This window comes from Triticum dicoccoides, chromosome 3B (genome assembly GCF_002162155.2).
Source record: "Triticum dicoccoides isolate Atlit2015 ecotype Zavitan chromosome 3B, WEW_v2.0, whole genome shotgun sequence".
Lineage (NCBI taxonomy): Eukaryota > Viridiplantae > Streptophyta > Magnoliopsida > Poales > Poaceae > Triticum > Triticum dicoccoides.
In genome coordinates this window covers 403,207,312-403,221,104 of record NC_041385.1, presented here as the reverse complement: position 1 = coordinate 403,221,104, position 13,793 = coordinate 403,207,312, and the positions used below count along the sequence as shown (strand labels likewise).

General features: G+C 46.5%; 2 protein-coding genes across 2 annotated transcripts; both read right to left on the bottom strand.

Annotated features, from left to right (window-relative positions):
• Positions 1–83: 83 nt before the first annotated feature.
• LOC119276215 (putative pentatricopeptide repeat-containing protein At3g01580) lies at positions 84–2,494 on the bottom strand. The gene has a single exon (XM_037557227.1). It carries the CDS (start codon positions 2,470–2,472, stop codon positions 190–192), a length of 2,283 nt encoding a protein of 760 aa, XP_037413124.1. The 5' UTR covers positions 2,473–2,494; the 3' UTR covers positions 84–189.
• A 960-nt stretch (positions 2,495–3,454) lies between these two features.
• Positions 3,455–6,654, bottom strand: LOC119276214. The gene is made up of 5 exons (XM_037557226.1): positions 5,770–6,654; positions 5,625–5,677; positions 4,703–4,866; positions 4,465–4,628; positions 3,455–4,358 (listed from the first exon to the last, which is right to left on the bottom strand). Exons 1-5 carry the CDS (start codon positions 6,512–6,514, stop codon positions 3,907–3,909), a joined length of 1,578 nt encoding a protein of 525 aa, XP_037413123.1. The 5' UTR covers positions 6,515–6,654; the 3' UTR covers positions 3,455–3,906.
• Between the last annotated feature and the right edge of the window lie 7,139 nt (positions 6,655–13,793).

The window sequence follows — 13,793 nt, the reverse complement described above, 5'->3', positions numbered from 1 at the left end:
TCAGCCTGCAGAACTAGCCATATCTACTTCAAACCAGCTCCTGGTCTCATAGTTTTGTTTTGTTTTGTTTTTTGCGGGAAAAACCTTCAATCTATTCATCGTCACCTCCTGGTCTCATAGTTTATGTATGAGCACGGCCCATGGTGGCATTTCAGATTGCGGGAACAGAATGCACGTTGTAACAAATTCTTAATATTCTGGACATCCATCTTGCGACAGGAATACATGAATCTGGCCATTGACTTCAATCCAGCTACACCCTGGTTCTTTTTTTACTCCATGATCTAGTAGCATATTCCTAAGTCTTGTAACATCACTCCACCTTCCTAAATCTGCATAAATGTTTGATAACAATACAGAAGAAGAAACATCCTGTGGATCTAACTCAAACAATCTTTCTGCAGCTCTCTCAGCAATCTCGATATTTCCATGTATCCTGCAAGCTCCCAAAATCGTCCTCCATATGGATGAATCCGGGATCAATGGCATCTGATTGATAAGAGATTCAGCCTCAGCTAGTCTTCCAGCCTTGGACAGAATATTAATCATGCAAGCATAGTGCTCCATCGTAGGAGTAATTCCATAGACACTACTCAGCAATTGAAAGTACTTCCTTCCCTCGTCAAGTAATCCTGCATGGCTACACGCTGAGAGAACACCTACAAATGTGATATCATCAGGCCTTTTCCCATCATCTACCATCTGTCTGAACGTGTCCAGTGCCTTGTACCCATGACCATGTTGAGAATAACCACAGATGAGTGTATTCCATGCAACTTGATCACATGTTTCTGACTCATAGAATAGAATCTCAGCATCCGTTATGTTCCCGCACTTCACATACATGTCAACTAGAGCACCAGAGACAACTGAGCTGTTCCAGCCAGACTTGATGGCCCATGAATGAAGTTGGAGCCCACTGCCTAAGGATGCCACATCAGAGGAAACACTCAATGAAACTGCTAGTGTGGCATCATTAGGCCTTTTGTTTTCTTGCAACATTGAACGGAAACATCCCATCACCTTCTCAGCTTCATCCGTTTTAGCATATCCTGACATAATCACTGTCCACGAGAAAGCATCTCTTTCTTCCAGTCGATCAAATACCAGGCACGCACTTGTAAAGCAGCCAGATTGCGCATACATGTCAAGTAGCATTCTTGAAACATCATTATCGTTTTGCAACCCACTTTTCAGAACACATGCATGAACCTGAGTGCCATACATCAGGTTCCTCAAGCTAGTGCAGCATCTCAAAACACCTACATAAGTATATTTGTTGGCTGAAAAGCCTTCGCACTTCATCTGCTTGAAAATCCTCAAACCCTGCTCACAGTTGCTTCCACTATAAAATCCGGAGAGAAATGTGTTCCACGAAAATGTGTCAGGCTCATGCATAAGATGAAAAGCAACTGTTGCATCTTGAGCAGCACCAACTTTCACATACATATTTAGAATGGCATCAGCCACTAATTTTGGCATAGCCAGCCCACTTTTCACAACACACGCATGAACACAGCGACAAAGGTTTGCATCACCAGTCTTTGATGCAACACCAGCAATGCCCACGAATGTATATTGGTTTGGGTTGACTCCCATGTCTGACATCTTTACGAAAAGATCAAATGCTTCCCAGGCCATACCATGTCGACCGAAAGAAGAGATCATGGCACTGCAATGCACCACATCAGGTTCGTCTATCCTGATAAAGACTTGATAGGCCTCTTCAGCAGATAGACATCTGGAGTACATCTCAACAAGGCAATTGTTCAGCACGTTATCGGTTTCCAGCCCTCTCTTGACCACCAAAGCATGAAGAGCCTGGCCAGATTTTGGAAGACCGAGTTCCACACAACACTTGAGAAGGGTAGGCAAAGTATACTTGCTTATCTCATCACCAAATTCCGACAAGTTATGGAAAACACGCATGGCCTTTCTGTAGTCGCCCTGCCGAGCATACTCGGTGAGCAGAGCATTCCATGACACGTCGCTTCGTTCAGGCAAGCCCAGCAGCACTGTCTCAGCAGCGTCCACTTCCCCACGGCTCGTGTAAGCTTGAACAAGGGACGAACCAACGTAGGGGTCATCCAGACCTTGCAACTTAACCACTTGACCAACGTCCCTGTGTGGCATTCCGTCGAACACCCTTCGTGCGTCCGCCAGGCGGCCACACTTGCAGTACATGTTGAGGAGCGAGTCGAGGAGAAACGTGTCCGGCTGCCGCGCGGAACGGAGCAGCCGCGCGTGGAGCTCCTGTCCGCAGCGGAGCGCTCGGCGGACGGCGCATTCCTGCAGCGCCGCTGCGTGGGACCGGAGCTCATCGGCTTGCGCGTCAGGGAGGGGGCGCGAATTGGGGTGGGAAGGAGAAGAATGCGCCGGCAGTCGCGTCGGCCGTGGAGAGGTGCCGGTCGGCGACGAGGGAGGAGCCCGGTGGTAGGAGAATGGGCCGTGGAAAAGAGCGAGGGAAGACATGAATTTGGCCTGCGAGAAGGCAAGAGTAGTGGGCAGTGACCACGAAGACGCCTACAGGCTACAGCTACAGGCAAAGAAATTGCCTATGTTTTGTTTTGTTTTGTTTTTTAGAGAGAAATGAATATGTTTGTTTTTCCTTTTAACCCCAATATACATTTCGCGCGTAAAAAAATCTGAGGTACGCCGGTTCTCGATCGTACGCATAGCAATTACTCGCTGCAGCACGACAAGTTTCTACACTATATGACAATTTTCACTCTAGAACATGACAAAATCTTACACAACATGGCAAATTTATCTGTTTTTCATGACAAATCTGGACGTTCGCTGGCAAATGCTAAAAAACTGACGTCTGATTTTTTAATATTTGTCTATACAAATAAAATTCTCAAATGCTACAAGGCGCTCATGGGCTTTCCTTTCAATGACGCACTACGGCACATGAGACATATATACACGCATCTTCACCCAAGGGTAAACATAGCATCAAATCAACGAACACTCACTACAAACAAAAATACTCCCTTCGTTCCTAAAATATGTCTATATACAGAGTATTTGTCTTTATAGAAATTTCAACAAGTGACTACATACAGCGCAAAAATGGATGAATCTACACTTTAAAATATATCTATATAAATCCGTATGTGATAGTCCATTCAAAATCTCTAAAAAGACAAATATTTAACAGAGGGAGTAGACGGCATCAGCACCATGCAAAGCTATTTTTGAAATTTCAAAATGCATTACTTAGATACTACTCCCCCCTAACCAAAATAGATGACTCAACTTTGTACCAAATTTAGTACAAAGTTGAGTCTAGTACAAAGTTGAGTCATCTAGAGTAGATCACGACAGCCACCTACAGGCAAAGTTTTGTTTTGTTTTCAGAGAGAAGGAAACTGCCTATGTTGATTGTTGAACCAACAGGAGACCAGAAATAACACAAATAAAAGTACTCTTGGATATTTGCTAGCTCTGGTACGACAAATAAACGCAAGGCACAATATCCATCCATAGTAATTACGAACTAAAAGGTAGCCAAGATTCATTAATTCAAGATGGTACCGTGGGACAACAGGAAAGGTACTCTTCTATGACAGAAGTCTTGGAAGCAAATCTACATGTTGAAAGTCTCTAATTGCATATAACAAGGAACATGATATAGCTCATGGCATCACGCGCCAAGTTAGGTTAGCTACCAGTTACTACTATATCCGTAGGCCTGCTGGAGTCGGACCGCAGGAACCCGCTTCAACTCATCGTCATCATCGAGCAGGAACCATACGAGATACTACTACTTCATGACATCATTAAGAGGCGGAAACCAAAACAACAACAGTCTTGCAGACTCCAGAAAGGCACTTGTCCAGTGAACTCTTCAAAACGACTCTCCTCAAGTAAGCATTAGTGAGTGATTTCCTTCTACCCATATCAAGCTGTTTCTTCCATCTCATCATCAGACTGTGGATTCTCCACCTCGCTACCACTGCTCATGCCATTGGTAGCAGCAGACGAGAAGTAATCCTTAACCGAGCTATCTTCAGCCTTGTACTTCACAAACTTCACAACTGCTGCGTCTTCATTTCCACAATCCTTCCTTTTCCTTATGCCGTTCGCCGTCACCTTCATGGACTGAGCGGCAGCCATGAAAGCATTATCAGCTGTCTCCATCTCCACGGCTTCTTCATCCTCCCCACCTTCTGTGTGCATACCCTCCTGGTGACTCTGCTTGTCAATGAAGAAAAGGCCAGCGTCTGAGTGACCCATCCTGCTCTGATAGTGATAGTCATTCTTGGCATCATCATGCATCAGCCTCTCCCTGATCCTTGAACAGTTCTCTCCAAACACTGTGAGCCCCTTGTCTTCAAGATCTACAAGCCACTCTGTGAAAAGAAACCATGTACAACTTCAGCACCGACTCTATACAACACAATAACAAGCACCTATTGTTACTTAAAATCGACAGGATCATGTCAAATATGTACATACTCAGAAAAGCTTGAGGTGTGATAGCAACTGGTTTGCCGAGTTGGTCAGTGCCAGCCATTCTGGTGCCAGCTTGACGAGCAGCCCACCTAGCCAGGTAAACGGGAATATTTGAAGTTGAGAAGGCGTTGATAAACGACATTGCTCTCCCTTGATCTCCTTTGGCCCTATTATCAGGAATAAAGAAATTAGAAGAAATTTTCTTTCAACCAGACAAGTTTAGTTAACAACTATTTATCACCTGGCATCATTGATGGCATCAAGAGTTATAACCAATCTTGACACAAAAATAGGCAAAAGGGAACTATCAGCTTGATCAACTTCAGCTCCATTGAGGAATGAATAATCCACCAAGATCAAAGCATCATAAAGGACATCTCTCACCAAGATCTCATCATCAGCACTCTGAGTTATGCACCAAAAAACAAATTGCAACTTCAATAATACGTAAAAAAATAATAATGCCATCATCACAACTCAAATTGCATCAGGGGCGAACAACTAGTTCATTCTTATGAACGATATTGGCACAGTAAACGCAAGGAATTGAGGAAGGAGGCACTATACGAAGATAGACAAGTATTGTTCTATACTTAATTCAGTGGATCTGCAAACAAATGAAAATGCTGGCGAACTTAATTCATTAGCAAGGGACTGGCATGGCCTGCACAACAGTCTGTGGTCTAAAATAAGTAAACATGGTAGCAATTGAGCATTTTGTGAGACTGGAATAGCAAGGTTCACACTACACAGCATACACATACATATAGTGATGATGGTTCAAATAGAAGGGCAAAAGATCACCACAGATCAGACTTCATCCAGTTTACATCGCAAAGATGGTATGCAAATTCCATCCCAAGTAAGGCTCCTGGTGGATACAACGTGAAATACAGTAGTCCTAGTACTGTTCTCCTCACAATTCCACAAGAAAGACCCCTGAGTCCAAGCACAATAGAAGTACAAAGGAACAAGTTGCACAGTTCATATCTCATGAAAAGATAATGTATGGCAATTAGCTAACTAATACAACAGATAATGACAACGCCTAAGCAGCCCTCGTATTCCTTAATTCAAGGGATGAGCCTATTTGCTCATGGCTATTCCTAGGTATTTATGTTCCCTGCAACGACGTGATATATACTCTGAAAAGGAACACATACCAGTAGTGAATAAACAGGCAGCGGAGGGTTTACAAGCATGTTCAGCAGGACTCCTGCAAAATCCATCAGCAAAATGGTCATCCCGGTGGAGTCACTAAACCTGAAGCTGCAAGGAACAATAAGGGCATGGCCAGCATCAACTCACCGAAGAATTGCTGGTTCTGGAAGACCGAGATAGAGCTAACCGCCCAGATCCTTAGCTCCTTCTGCAGCTCAGAACGTGGCACCCCAGCCACACCCTGCACCTTGAGGCAGAGCCTGAGCAGGAAGGCCTCCGCCACCACCACACCGGCGAGGAAAGTGACAGTGCAGCCGTCCTTCATGAGCTCCCGCCTGGCCTCTTCCCCGACTAGCGGGAAAAGGACCTGGAACGGGCACCTGTCCCTCGAGTTGCGCACGCTCCACACCTTGACCAGCTCCCCGAAACCTGGCAAGAGCCTCCCAGCGTCGGCGTTGACCTCGCCGCCAGCGGGGCGGCTGCTGCAGATACTGATGTAGCTGAGGACAGCCTCGACGAGCGCCTCAATCTCCCTGCGGGGCTTGGCGGAGTGGAAGAGTTCGGAGACGACGGGGGCGAGGAGCGCAAGGGGCTTGGCGGCGGCAGGGGAGGAGGCAGTGAAGGCGGAGAGGAGGTGGAGAATGGAGCGGAGGTCGTCGGGGGCGTCGTGGAAGGTGAGCGCGGAGAAGAACCAGACGGCCTCGAGGGGAGGGTCCGGGTAGGTGGTGAGGACACGGGAGAAGAGGGAGCGGAAGTTGGTGAGGTCCGGGTCGGGGGCGGCGGAGACGGCGGCGAGGAAGCGGGACGTGGAGTCGCGGAGGAGGGACTCGAGGCTGGGGAAGAAGCTGGCGGACCCCATGGAGGGGAAGTCCACCAGGATGCCGGCGGCCATGCGGGAGGATTCGTTCGAATTGGAGCGGGAGAGAGCCGGTGGAGTTGAAACCCTAACCCTAGGTGAGGAGGTGAGTGAGGTCGAGGGGTTTGGTCGGGGTTTGGGTTCGGTTGCGGGCAAGGGAAGATCCAAAATGCTCGGGGCCGTGGGGGGTTTGAAGAAGAAAGATGGGATGAGAAGGGATCACACTGACAACCGGGCCAGTTAGGGCGTGTTTGGATCACAGAACGATGGAGTATTAAGATTAAGACACTTATTTTAAAACGGAGGAAGTACGTCATATCTAAACTTATCAAAATCTTGTCAAAAAAAACTACATTTGTCAAAAATTGATGAGCATTATGTGTCATCCTATTGATTTCTGACTTGCAGTTGTTTGATTGGTTCCATATGTTGTTAAATTGGTCAACACAACAGCAGAACAGTGGTTCCCTTCGTTCCTTTCTTCACATCGCAACGACCCCAACAAGCAGTCGTCCTCCACCTCTCGTAACAACAGGACCGCCAGGTTCGTCTGCATTGTTGCCGCCGTCGTCGCCGGCAATACATCGTCGCAGCATAGCCATGCAACATGGCCTCACGAAAATTGCCTCACAACATGGACGATATTGCAGAACTATAGGGTCAAAAATCGACTAGAGGGGGTTGAATAGGAGATCTTCCACGGAATAAATTATCTTCAAGATGCACAGTGAAAAAATAGCTAGACAGAAACTCAACAGGAATCTAACAACATAGGTAAATGACTTACAAAAACAACTAGGTAACACTACAGAGTTAACTCAAATGGGATAAACGATAGAGGAACATCTAAGTGGATATGAAACTAAGCAGACTAGAATGCATGCAAACTTGTGATAAATCTAACTCTGTCATTGCAGGCAGCACATGTTGAAAATATGCCCTAGAGGTAATAGTAAAGTTGTTACTATCATATTTCCTTATTCTTGATAAATGTTTATTCTCCATGCTATAATTGTATTAACCAGAAACTCAAATACATGTGTGGATACATAAACAAACACCATGTCCCTAGTGAGCCTCTACTAGACTAGCTCGTTGATTACAGATGGTTAAGGTTTTCTAACCATAGACATGAGTTGTTATTTAATAAAAGGCCCTCACATCGTTAGGAGAATGATGTGATGGACAGACCCAATCATAAGCTTAGCATCTGATCGTATCACTAAGTTCACTTTGCCATAGCTTTCTTAATGTCAAGTATCTATTCCTTGGACCATGAGATCATGCAACTCCCTAATACCAGAAGAATACTTTATGGGTATCAAACGTCACTTCATAACTGGGTGATCATAAAGGTGCTCTTTAGGTATCTCGGAAAGTATTTGTTGGGTTGCTTGGATCGAGACTCAGATTTATCACTACATGTGACGGAGAGATATCTCTGGGCCCTCTCGGTAATACACCGTAAGTAGCTTGCAAGCATGTGACTAATGTGTTTAGTCACGAGGATATTATATTATGGAACGAGCAAAGAGACTTGTCGGTAACGAGTTTGAACTAGGTATGGCGATATCGATGATCGCATCTCGGACAAGTAAAATATCGCGAGACAAAGGAAATTGTATACGGGGTTATCTGAATCCTTGACATCATGGTTCAAACCGATAAAAATCTTTGTTGAATACGTGGGAGTCGTTATGGACATCCAGGTCCCGCTATTGATTATTAATCGAAGAGGTGTCTCGATGATGTTTGCATGTTCTCAAACCCGTAGGGTCACACACTTAACGTTCGGTGAGCTAGGGTGGTAATGGGATATTCATAATGGTGAGACAAAATATAGTTCGGAGTCTCGGATGATATCCAGGACATCACAAGTAGCTTCAGAATGGTTCGGAGATAAAGTTTCATATATGGAAAGTGGTTTCCATGGTTCTGAAAACGTTTGAGAATTTTTGGTAATGTATCGGGGGTATCTAGAAAGTTCCCGAGGTCCATCGGTGGGGCCCACCTACCCCAGAGGGCCCACATGGACCCTTAAGGGGGGCTCACCATCCCTACACGGGCGAGGCGCCACACCCCAAGGGCGATGCGGCTAGAGGGGGGCACCGCCCCCTTGGCTTGGAGGGGGGCAAGGCTCGCCACACCCCCTCACCCCTATATAAAGGGAGGGGAGGTGTTGGGCGCACCACCCATCCACCTGACCACCGCCCTCTCTCTCTCTCTCTCCCTCCACTTCCTCCTCCGCAGTTGGTTGGCGAAGCCCTGCAGAAATTCCCCCACCACCCCACACTGTCATGCTGGCCTAGATCCCATCGACCTTTCCCCCTCGCTTGCTAGATCAAGAAGGAGGAGATGTCATCAAGATGTACGTGTGCATAACTAGGATGTGTCGTTCATTCGACGCTCGATCGGATTGGATCATGAAGAGTATGACTATGTCAACCATGTTCCTGGAACATTTTCGCTTTTGGTCTACAATGGTATGTAGACTGTAGGATCGGAGAAGATAGCTCTAGAGGGGGGTTGAATAGACTCTTAACCAACCAAAGGTGCAATTTTTAGTTCTCTTGAAAATTAGGCAGATTTTGGCACTAGTTAAGACATCACCAAGACTTCCTACACATGCATGGCAGCAGAAATAGTAAAGCATGCAATTGTGCGGAAAGTAAAGGGTGGCGATGGAAGATCAAACGCAATGAAGACACGGTGATTTTTCTCGGGGTTCCGATAGGTGGTGCTATCATACATCAATGTTGATGGAAACTTCAACCCACATAGGGTAACGGTTGCGCGAGTCCACGGAGGGCTCCACCCACAAAGGGTCCATGAAGAAGCAACCTTGTGTATTCCATCATGGCTTACGCCCACGAAGGTCTAGCCTCACTCGGGTAGATCTTCACGAAGTAGGCGATCTCCTTGCCCTTTTAAACTCCTTGGTTCAACTCCACAATCCCTTGGAGGCTCCCAAGTGACACCTAACCAATTTAGGAGACACCACTACAGGAATCTGTTACTTTGCCATCTGCCACGGCGGACGGCAAAGGCATGGATGGCGGACAGCAAAGACCTTTGCCGTCAGCCGCGGACGGCAAAAGGTGACGGCAAAGTAGGGGACGGCAAAGAGCTGCGTTGCCGTCTGCTTCGGGCAGCTGACGACAAAGGGGCCTTTGCCATCAGCAGCAGACGGCAAAGAAGACGGACGACAATAAATGCGCTATTACTCCGTTAGGTGGTTAACGGCAGGCCTTTGCCGTCCGCTGCGGACGACAAAGCCTTTGTCGTCTGCTGCGGATGGCAAACTAACCAAATTGGTCAGCCTCCCAGGAAGCACAGTTGCCTGCCACGTGGCCTCTTTGCCGTCCGCTGCTGATGGCAAAGAGCCCTTTGCCATCGGTGGCAGACGGCAAAGAGCCTGCATATTGTCTCTTTTTTCTGTTTTTTTAATCCAACAATTTTCACAGCAAATATATATGACATATATAGATATATTTTCATATCACATATCCAGCACATAAGTTTCATATCACATATGACATCAGTTTCATCCATACACATTGTTCATACATAAGCAAGTTCCATCCATACACATTGTTCACACATAAGCAAGTTCCATCCATATACATATTACAATGCAAAGTTTCATTAAAGGAAAAGCAAGCACTCCATCATAGCAAGCTAGCTTCCATGAAGTGAATGAAATCTGCAAAATGGTAAATAAGAAAGTTAGAAATAGGTGACTAGAACAAGAAGAAGACTAGAACAAGAAGTATATGTCATTTATGAGCTAACTTAGGTGAAATGGATCATATATGAGCTAACAAAAGTTGAAATGGGTTGTTTATGAGCTAACTTAGTTGAAATGGATCATTTATAAGCTAACTTAGTTGAAATGGTCGTTTATGAGCTAACTTAGGTGAAGTGGATCGTTTATGAGCTAACTTAGATGAAATGGATCGTTTTTGAGCTAACTTAGGTGAAATGCATCATTTTATGAGTTTTTATGAGCTAACTTAGTTGAAATGGGTCGTTTATGACCTAACTTAGGTGAAATGGATCATTTAAGAGCCAATTTAGGTGAAATGGATCGTTTTTAGCTAACTTAGGTGAAATTGATCATTTAGGAGCAAATCTAGGTGAAATGGGTCATTTTGGAGCTAACCTACGTGAAATGGGTCATTTTGGAGCTAACCTAGGTGAAATGAGTCATTTTGGAGCTAATCTAGGTGAAATGGCTCATTTTAAAGCTAAGGTAGGTAAAATGGATCATTTACGAGCTAATCTACTAAAATGGGTCATTTTAGAGCTAACTTGGATAAATTGGATCACTTGTAAGCTAACTAAGGTAAAATGAGTTATATTAGAGCTAACTTAGGTAAAATGGATCGTTTATGAGCTAACTAAGTTAATTATGCAATTTTTGATATAAGTAAGCTTATTAAGTCATTTTGAAGGAAAAGAAGCTAACTCTAGGTCATTATGGTAAGCATATTGGAGGAAATAAAGCTAAGTCTAAGTCTAGAGAAACTTACCGTGATCAGGGAGGTGTAGGAGCGGGCTGGCTCGTGCCGGTAGCTGGAGAAGGATCGTGCGATGCGTTTCTGGAGTTAAGCTGCACCAAAGATCATTTCCAATGTCTCGTTAGCATTACGACACTCAAATGTTAAGACTAGCAAGTAATGTTCATTCAAATTAAACTCATCGTGCTCCCAGGAGCAATCACTGGCATCGGCGGAGCGGTCTGACCGGACTTCTCGCACACAGACTGCACATTTGGTTTTCACAACAGAGTCATACTAGTTAGTAATGAGACTCAAATGTTAAGACTAGCAAGTAATCTGCAGAAGAAACTTACCACAAGGAGCTCATACATGGCCCTTGCCTGCATGTCATTCCGTGCCCTCTCCTCCTCCAACATCTTTGTCGTCCTCTCCTCCAACTCCCGCTGCCTCTCCGCCGCCTCCGCCAGAAGTTTCTCCATTCTATCTCTCTCACTCTGTATAGCAGCCTGCAACACCACTCACATGACCATTTGTAATCATTGATGGAAGCGCACACAATGTAATGGAGAAAGATAGCTGAGTACGTATAACTAACCTTGATGGCGAGTTGGACTGGCCGTTCACGAGGCCTTATCTCAGGAGCGGAGCTCGACTGGCGCGCCTTGATCTCCGGGAGAGTGCTAGGACAACGGATAAGTCCATCTCCCATGGCTATGGAGCCATGGGACCTCCCGCCACCAGATATCATCAGCAACTCTGTATCAATGGGACCCTGGCTCGGGTTAAAGTCCTCCCCTTTCCTCGCCTTCCCCTGATCTCTATATTGCACGAGCTTGTCATGGGCGGAGATGTTGGTGAAGTTCTTTGGATCATCGAGGTCAGACGCAGAGAATGCCTTGACTTTCTTGTAAGAGCCAGTGTGGGCCATGGCATACAGGTCGTACACCTCTGGCACCTTATCCGCCTTATTGTAGCGTGCCTGAAAGACAGAAACAAAGTAAATTAGTAATTAAAGGGCTAAAGCTAGCATGATGAATGAATTGCATGAATCATGAAGCAAACCACATACCCAGTTCCGCCCGTACTGAAATAAGTTGGAGCTGCCTTGGTGGTGTGGCACACCTTCCATTTGGGCACGTTTGTCCTTGGCCTCGTTGTGGGTGGCCCGCCATTCTTTTGAGCACCACCCATCGACCAACACCTCCCAACAATCCATCCGATCCGCACACCATCTCTGATGGGCCTAAGTTAGCAAATAGAAACTTCAGCGCTACGGCTATGAATTACTAAATGAAGGAATTAAGTACAAGGCCTTAAGAATTACCTTCATGTACTGCTCCTTACTCAAGAACTTATCGCGGCAATCCCGCTTGGACTTCTTGATACCACGGTCGGCGTAGTAGTCTCGAACAGACTGCACCCGAGCCTCATGCCGTAAGTTCTGAAGTAGGCGCTTGCACTCCTTCTGGATAACATCTGCCGCCTCCTCCTCGTATCCCTCCTCACACCTATAGAATGTCTGCAATCAAATGAGACAATATTGATTAGTACAATTAATAACTAGCTAGTTGAAGGTTTTTAATTGTGTAAAGGAGAAATTACCCAGAACTTTCTGATCACCATGTCTGCCCTCGTCTTGCACAAGACACCGTCGATAATCTCACCCGGCGGGGCCGGGGCAGCCAAGTAGTGCTCCCAACTCAATCCAACCTCTGGAAGCCGACCCTCACCAGGCAACGTGACAAACCCCGGAAAGTTTTGCCGAATCAGAACTCCAAGGACGGAGTTGGGTCGGCGGACACTTTCAGGGTGGTCCCAACCCCTGCAGCATGACAAGGCCAACGGATTAGTTATTTCAAGAAACATGAATGCAAAAGGTACAAAAAGATTAAATGCACTTACCTCTCCCCATCAGGGAAAATCAACCACCTCTGCTCGTGGGTCGCCGGCACGGACGGGAGCCGTGTAGCACCACGCTGGTAGACGTTGCCCCCCTCCTCCCCATCCTCCTCAAAATCAGTCGGCTCCCGACCATCATCAGCATGGCCACTCGGCTCCCCGCCATCATCAGCATGGCCACTCGGCTCCTCGCCATCCTCAGGCTGACCCGACCAAGTACCCATCCAGACGTGTGCTCCTCCGGGGTCTCGTGGGCCGAAGGCCCATCGACCCGAGGCTCGTGGGCCGAAGACCCGTGGACTGGAGGCTCGTGGACTGGAGTCCGTGTAGCCTCCTCCTCAAACGAGTCCACCCTAGCAGTCACGTGCTCGGGTGAAACAGCTGGGGGCGGCGGCGAGGAAGGCGCCGTAAGAGTCACCCTACCTCCTCTCCCGCGACCACGTGCTCCACCTCGGCCCTTCTTCTTACCTCGTCCCCTGCTGGGCACCGCGGTCGACGAAGAAGGGCCCGGCGGTGTCGCCATACTGTCCAGCAACGCTCGGTGGAGAGGTGCGTGTGGAATGGAAGACCTCACACTACGCGCCGACGAAGAAGGGGCCTCCGCACGCTCCCGACCAGCGCCCACCATCTTTCAACACCTTCCATGACAAAGAATAAACAAAATTAGTACAACATGAAAAAAGTACCGACATGAATAATAATATGTATATCACTTAAGTGTATCATCATCAAGTACAACATAAACAACTGCACATTTAAAACTACCCGATCAACACAATTATATATGATGTTTTTCATAACAAAATCGAAAAATATATGACCTAACTAATAATTCACAAATATATGACCCCGTCGGCCTCTGGAAGGCCAAAGAACACCTTTTCGGGAGGTGTCGGGGGTCGGGGTGTCGTGTC